Source organism: Solanum tuberosum, unplaced genomic scaffold (genome assembly GCF_000226075.1).
Source record: "Solanum tuberosum cultivar DM 1-3 516 R44 unplaced genomic scaffold, SolTub_3.0 scf00384, whole genome shotgun sequence".
NCBI lineage: Eukaryota > Viridiplantae > Streptophyta > Magnoliopsida > Solanales > Solanaceae > Solanum > Solanum tuberosum.
In genome coordinates, this window is record NW_006239308.1 from 140,519 (window position 1) to 148,778 (window position 8,260).

Here is an 8,260-nt window from a genome sequence, read left to right on the forward strand (position 1 = left end):
CTTTCCAGACATCTACTTGTTGAATCAGCAACATGAGGCCACTGTGCAAGAAGTTTGGTCCATCCATGGATGGAACTTAACATACAGAAGGATGATACAAGACTGGGAGGTGGATAGACTAGCTGAATTTTATGGCACCCTGGACCATTTTGGAGGATTGAAAGAGGGAGAAGACACTCTTACGTGGATTCATCACAGCAAAGGTATCTTCACAGTTAGCTCTGCCTACAAGAACCTGAATCAAATGGGGACTCAACTCAGATTTTTGCCTTGGAAGCTTATCTGGAAAGTCAAAATTCCATATAAGGTGGCAGTCTTTACTTGGTTGATAGTTAAAGAGGCGGTACTAACACAGGAGAATCTAATGAAGAGGGGAATACATATGTGTCCTAGATGTTTTTTTTGTGAGCTACAGGCAGAGACAATCAACCATCTGTTTCTTCATTGCAAGGTGGTCAGACAATTGTGGCACTTATTTACTAGCTTCAGGGGCACAAACTGGACCATGCCACAAAGGGCAAGTCAGGCTATAGAAAGCTGGAACACTGAAGGCAGTGGCAGTACAGACCAAAGCAGATGGAGAATTGTCCCAGCAGTGATTTGGTGGACCATATGGAAGGAAAGAAATATGAGATGCTTTGAGAGTATTAGTAGTCCCTTACACAGGATCAAAATGAATTGCATAATCACTTTTTGCTATTGGTGCAGTTTGGAGTATGTAGATGATCCTATAGTTGTTATAGATATCCTAGGTTCTTTGTAAGTTGAAGTAGGTTCTAGTTTTGTTTTGTTTTGAGTACTCGCAACTGTATGTAGCTCCATGATGTAAATTTGGGATCCCAGCCTTTAGTGTTGAAGATTAATACACAAAACTGTTACCTTTGTCAAAAAAAAAGAAAAAGTAAACAAATAATATATAAAAAGTATTAAATATCAAATCTTAAAGTGTTTCCAAATATCAATATCAATATAGAAAGGCTCAAGTGTCAAGAAAGCTCATAAAATTATTTCAAGGAAGTTTGTCAAATAATAAATTCCCCCCCACATCTGTTCACATCATCACATCAAGCGTAATCAAATATCAAGATGGATTGAAGCCTAAATCAAGTAGGGTAGCAACCCAATATCAACAGAACTAAGAACCATATTAAAAATAAATTTCTAATTCATACTTAATATGAACAAGTTGCATAATTAAGACGACCAACAAATCTTAATTCAAGATTGCAAAAGATCGAATAAAAGAGGCATGCCAATATAGGTGACAAACTGCCACAAAAAGGACAAAGTCCAAAAAGAATACCAAATGATAAGCTTTGGTTGGCTAAGTTACGCGGTATACCTGTATAGGTGGAGGTAGCAGGTACCCAGTGAAATAGTTGAGGGATGCGAAGTTGTGGCCCAGTCACCACCATTATCAAACAGTACCTTTTATATCAGCTAAAATTTCCAGATTCTCACTTTAAAGGGAACTAAGAACTCTTGTAGCCTTGATCTAAGGACTTAACTGTTGATACTGCAACATTTATGTTTCACAAAGAGTGTGTATAGTCAATTCTAACTTAGTACTACAGCTATTAGGATATACCTGGCGTTCTACTTCCACTAAATTTTTGCAGGATCCAGGCAGACAGTTGCTTACACACTAGGGGTGTGCAAAAACCGATTTAACCAATAAACCGAACCGAAAAAAACACTATTGGTTTATTGATATTGGGTTATTGGGCTAACGGTTTTTAAACGGTTTTGCAAAATTTTTTATTGGGTTATTGGTTCGGTTTCCGGTTTTATAATTTTTGTTAATGGTTAAACCGATAACCCAATAAGACTATACTAAATTTACTAGTCTTATTGTTAATGATTAAACGATTGTTACTTTCACACTTTTTCCTTTGAATGTGTCTAGTGTCTAAACTTGCAAGAAAAATGATTGTTACTTTTATGATTATTACTTTCATGCCAAATGCTGGAAAAATCATATGGTTTATTTGAAAATTTTCTTATCGTGTATATAATATATATGAGTATTTTCTTATTGGTTAAACCGAAAACCGAACCGTTAAGTACCATAAACCGATTAACCAAAAACCGATAAGAAATATGTTATTGGTTTGGTTATCGGTTTGACGTATTTACAAACCGAAAACCGATAAACCGAACCAATAACACCTAAAACCGAACCGAACCGACCGATGCGCACCCCTATTACACACCCTTAATTTTTTCTACTGCTGAAATTTAGTATATTTAGATGGTCACTGTTTCAAGTATTTCACTGCTGCAGGATTGGCTAGACATTGACTTCGGGATTGCCGAGGGTGTAGATTTTATTGCTGTATCATTTGTCAAGTCTGCTGAAGTCATTAAGCATCTTAAGAGCTACATTAAAGCCAGGGCCCGGGATGGGTAAGAGCCTTTTTTAGCAAGTAAAGCTGCATTTAGCAGAACACACCTTTACTTCCGAATATATTTAAGAAGTTGATTCTCAGCAATCAAATTATTCATTTATCTGGTTTGATGTGCTGCGCAGTGATATTGCTGTAATTGCAAAGATAGAGAGCATTGACTCGTTGAGGAACCTAGAAGAAATAATTCAGGCATCAGATGGTGCTATGGTGGCAAGAGGAGATCTTGGTGCTCAAATTCCATTAGAACAGGTTCCATCAGAGCAGCAAAAGATTGTTCAGCTATGCAGGCAGCTGAATAGGCCTGTCATAGTAGCTTCCCAGTTGCTGGAATCTATGATTGAATACCCTATTCCAACTAGAGCTGAAGTTGCTGATGTTTCCGAAGCAGTTAGGCAACGGGGGGATGCTTTGATGCTTTCTGGTGAGTCGGCCATGGGACAGTTTCCTGAGAAGGCATTGACTGTCCTAAGAACTGTTAGCTTGAGAATTGAAAGAAGGTGGAGAGAACAGAAACGCCGTGAAGTTATTGAATTGCCATCCATAGCATCTTCATTTTCTGATAGTATTTCAGAAGAGATTTGCAACTCTGCCGCCAAGATGGGTAAAATTCTATCTTTTTGAATACTGATTGATTTGATTTTTATTGCTTTTTATTTGTTTTATAGCCTGCAGATGTAAAACTACTTTGTCTCTGTTGTTGTTGTGTGGTCTGTGGACTGGACAAGTAAATGGTGAAATAGCAAAATTGTGAACTTTGACATTCTGCATGTAAAGCTCTTTTAGCACTTGCCCAATATTTTCTAAAGTTAGTAAATAACCTAAGGAAACTGGGCATGTTTTTAGCTTATAAACTAGCAAGATATAAACCTGAAAAACTAAGAGTATTATCTGAAATTTGCGTGCTATGAGGAATTTTTCTGGGTTAAATCTGTTCAATTTTCTACGTCATTAAAAACAATTAAAAGTGGAAATAGTAAAATCCTCATAATCATGTCAAAGTGATGAGCTATCATAAATCTAAGAAATATTGGTTCTGATCCGCAGCTATTATACCATGCATTTTGCTGAGACAGGATATCCCTGTTATTTAATGCATTATTGCTAAATCCGGATAAAACAACAATTAAGTTCTATTTATGGTTCTATGTAGGGAATGCTGAAAAGTGTATAGTTAATGGAACTCATACTTGCAGCATGTTAACTTTTCTCTGAAAAATGTAGCATTTGGATACATTTCAGAATTGATATACCATCTTATGACTTTGAACATGAATTTTCTGGCTGCATGAACATAGAGTAAACACTTCTTTTTTTGGCTTTTATTACAGACATGGACTTGTACATGTTTTTTATAAAGATTAGAAGGATTCATGTATAAATGCAATTAAGTGAAAACTGGAAAACCCATTCCCGTTTTCTTTAGTTTCACCCAATTTTGAGTGAGCTTCTTGAATTCGTCATTTCTGACTTTAATGTTTTACACTATCTTAGTGTATCTGTATGTGTGTATCTTACATTCTTAGATCAACTATGAATTGCTTTGCGAGGGTGAGACTGAGATGTCTAGTTCAATTCTTCTCTTATGTGGCACATCAAATTATAGTGTTAGTTTTCTCATGAACAAGATGTTCATGCAATATCGATAATGCGTTTTGAGTAAGCCTTCAAAAGGGAATAAACATTTTTATGTTGGCTTTAATAAGGCATGCACATATATTATATATACACTTTCAAATGAATTGAAGTGCAAGCTGGAAATTCCATTCCCTTTTTGATGAGTTTTGCCCATTTTTAAGCTTTTGCAGATTGTCATAATCTGCAATAGTAACTTATATGTCATAACATGCTACTCTTGGTATATGCATGTATGTGCGCTTCCATCCTCCTTGTGTTCTTGTGTCAACTTCTAGTTGCTCTTTTAGGATGACAGCAAGAGGATTTTTGTTATCCACCATAAGTTAGTCCAATTCGCAGCTACAAGCAAATGAAAGTAATAGGGTTGTTTTGTCACTAAATAGGTGATCATTTGATAATGCTTAGTCAACAAAGGAGAACTACAGAAGATTTTAACTGCAGATGGAAAATGTACAAGAACAGTTTCTTGAGTTATTCAAGTAACCATTAGACTGCTAATTTTTGGGATATCATAACTAGTCAGTTTATTCATGTAAACACTCCAATTCTACAAATGGTTCAGATCTAGATGCCTTAAAATGTTCAAATGGAAAAGGACTCACACATTATTTCTATCGTCTCATAGAGAGTAGCTCTTTTAGCTATCACACACATGCTATGCATCTTTGTCTATATGCAGTTATCTATTTGCTTCTATGATGAGAACATAAGTGATAAACGAGTGTGGACAATTGGAACTGGGGGTGGGAGGTGGGAGGGAGAGTATCCTTGGTTCTCTAGGTAAAGACTCATTATACACCTTATGATCAAGTCATTTGGCTGTGTGCCTCTTTTGTTGTCTGTTAAAATGTCAAATATAACAAGGATATAAATTCTTCCAAAAGTATGTCTATGTAAACAATTGTTGTACCTTAATGTTGTATATAGAAGTCATGTTGACTGTGTGTGTCTTTTGATATCGGTCAAATGCAGTAAGGATATAGCTTCTTCCCAAGTAATATATTTATACAGTATACTAGGGAGTCTTATACAATTTAGTATGTTCTGCAATCTACTTTTAGGGGGGCATATACCAAATGTGCATGTCATCCATGAGTGTCTAACATTGATATGTCAATATAAGGACAGAAGGCTAGAGAACTTGTTTGATCATCATTTGTCAGAATGTTATTTGATCACAAAACTATTAGTTTCCTGATATTTTACAATCCTTTACACTTTAGTCCTTCATGTCATGCTACAAACATGATAAGTAGATATGATGAATCTTTTTTTTACTTTTACAAATGATATATAATAAATACACTTTTTTTATGCTATTTATTGTATAAGAATATGGTTGAGTGTTGACTGTATGTAAAAGTAAAACTAACCATAGATGCCTATTTCTCTTTATGTCTTTCATTCAAGCATGTCATCTCTGAGTTCAGAACTAAACTTTTATTCAAGCAACGGGAAAATGTTTACTACCTTTTCCAAAATACTAATGAAATGGATAGTGGGAATCAAACCTAAAGCACATTTCAACCCTAATAGTCATCATACACTTTAGGAGTGTCTTCAATAATACATTTCATCTAAACTTACGAGTCCTGAAATACTACACATGTTTTCTTTTTTTTTGGCTAAATACTACACATGTTTATAAAAGAAGGGAGTTCTGAATAAAATAACATAGTCTTCTCCACTTCTCTTGTAATTGCCTTCCATGATATTGCCTTCTGGACAATCCATATGAGCTGCTTTTTCCTGCTGCTGATTTTTTTTTTCATTGTTGAGAAAAGTCTTTGGACTGATCACGCTCAATTATCATTTTGGCCAGTGTACATTTTCTTATCTTGTTTACTGTTTGTGGAACTTTCTTTGTCCTCATTCCAAGTAATGCAAATGAACAACAGTATAGATATACCTTAATTCAGCTAGTGCAGGAACGTTTTCTTCCCAAAACTAATGTTTATACTTTTTCATTCCCAAACTACCGTTGATACCCAATTTGCCCTCATACCAGTAATGCAAATGGATTCCATTAAAAGAAGACCAAGCTCAGTTAGTGAATATACCTTCTTTGGATATCTTTCTTTTCCCAAAGTAATGGTGGTGCCCAGTTAGGTTGGACAGCGACCTAACATAAACCCAAAGTTTCTTATGTTTTTTTCTAAGAAATAACCTGAACCTTAGTAATAGCAATATGATTAGTAATCATCTAAATTTGATGTTCTTAAATAATGAACAAGGTCCTTCTACTATTTGGTTACGGAATGGGATTAGCTTTTTAATGTTCATCTTCATGAAAGAACTCTTTAGAGAGATGCAGAACGAGGAAGAGGAGGATGCAAAAATTAACTAAGCCAAGCCTCCATTTCCTCCCAGCAGGAAGAAGCAAATGTTATTTGAAAGTGAAAGCGCTTCTCAAAATAAATTTTATTTTTTTGAATGTGGGGAACCAAGTCTAATTTTTTCTTGAAGTCTTACATTTCGGTTCTGTGGGACAAGTCACAAGTCATTTGTTCTGAGCTTATAACTTATAAGGGTACTTGTTGAAACATACCCTAATTTGGATCATGGTATTCTGTTTTCTAATCTCTTACTATTTGGTCTAGTGATTATTTTCATTGTGATCTTCTGCAGCTAACAATTTGGAAGTTGATGCTCTTTTTGTTTACACCAAGAATGGGCACATGGCATCTCTCTTGTCACGCTGCCGCCCTGATTGCCCAATATTTGCATTTACAACGGCAACATCTGTACGTAGACGCTTGAACCTGCAATGGGGTCTAATGCCTTTCCGCTTGAATTACTCTGATGATATGGAAAGCAACCTAAACAAAACTTTCTCCCTACTAAAAGCTCGGGGCATGATCAAGTCAGGTGACCTCATCATTGCTGTTTCCGATATGCTGCAGTCCATTCAAGTTATGAATGTCCCATGAGTGCACAACTTAGTTCTGTACTTGAGTTTTGAGCTTTGGCAACTTCAATTATATGCCAATATTAAACTATTAGAAAGTTCAACAATTTGGTACTGCTAGGGAGAAAACAACAATGAGCCTCATCCTTTCCCGAGTGTGTCCCCATTTCAGGTGGATGGATCTCGACGACATTTGATGTTACTGAATTGCCATGCACTTGTAGTCAACATGGATATGTTGCAACATGGTACCAAAGTAGATTGTGTACTCCCCTGTTTTCCTAGGATTCCGAAGATGTAGCCTCTACTTGAGTTATTTTGAGTTAGATGTGTCAGTTTCCCTTAGAAATAATCGCGAATATTATGAATTATGTTCTTACAACTGCTATGAGTGTGTTGCCATTGGTTTGCTTTTACTATCTATCGATTTGGATTTAATAACATTTGTCTCTATTAATATTTTTCATCTGATTGTCTGATTGAGAGGACATTGCCTGTCTTTATTTTTCAAAAGAAAGAGCAGTACAATGGGAAATTATGAGCCTCACAATTAGGTTAAATGTATGTGTATATAATACTGGGCCTCTCGAGAAGAAGGTGCATTTGAAAGTAGTCATGTATGACAAAGGAGCTTTTGTTTCTAGCAGGATGACGTTCAGTAGTGGAGTCGGGATTTTCACTACTTCACGAGAAGAAGTCAAGGGGATTCAACATCTAATATATACATAAAAAACAAAAAACTTTGAATATACAATATAATTTTTTTGATGTAGGGGGTTCGGATGAATTTCCTTGTTCCCATCTGCCTCTGCCGATGATGAAGATTGAATTAGTTGGGGGAGAAATATCACTATTGCTCAAATAAGAAATGTCAAGTGATTCCCCTTGGATCGGTAGCTGGGCTTCGAATTATTATTATCATGTCTATTATTGACTCGAGTTATTTGATACATGTGCTACTGGAAGATAACATGCATTATTCAGTCTCGAGTTTATGTGTTACTGAAAGGTAACATGTATTTGTCAAGTGAAGAGTGTAATAATCGAGGTATGCATAAATTAGTCTAGACATTGTTATTTTTCATAACTGAAAAAAGCTAAGGTAACCATCTCAATCCTCAGACTGAGATATATTTATCTTAATAACCATACTGAAAATATTTCAGTACTTTTCATGGACTATTAGTCGATTTATTATAAAATATAGTAGTTTATCATCTTATTGCTTAATAATATTAATATAGAGTGGTGCATGTATGAGGTTATCTAATAATTCAAGGTTCTTTAGTAGTTTCTAGGTATTTATTTG

At 35.4% G+C, this 8,260-nt stretch overlaps 1 protein-coding gene across 1 annotated transcript in view; it reads left to right on the plus strand.

Moving 5' to 3' along the window:
• LOC102581596 (pyruvate kinase isozyme A, chloroplastic) overlaps positions 1 to 7,417 on the plus strand; it is a 15,129-nt gene extending 7,712 nt beyond the window's left edge. The window contains exons 4-6 of the mRNA XM_006362093.2: positions 2,285 to 2,406; positions 2,531 to 3,009; positions 6,672 to 7,417. Coding sequence (XP_006362155.1) covers positions 2,285 to 2,406; positions 2,531 to 3,009; positions 6,672 to 6,973 — 903 coding nt within the window. The 3' untranslated portion in view covers positions 6,974 to 7,417. The remainder of the gene's footprint in view (positions 1 to 2,284; positions 2,407 to 2,530; positions 3,010 to 6,671) is intronic.
• Positions 7,418 to 8,260: the final 843 nt, after the last annotated feature.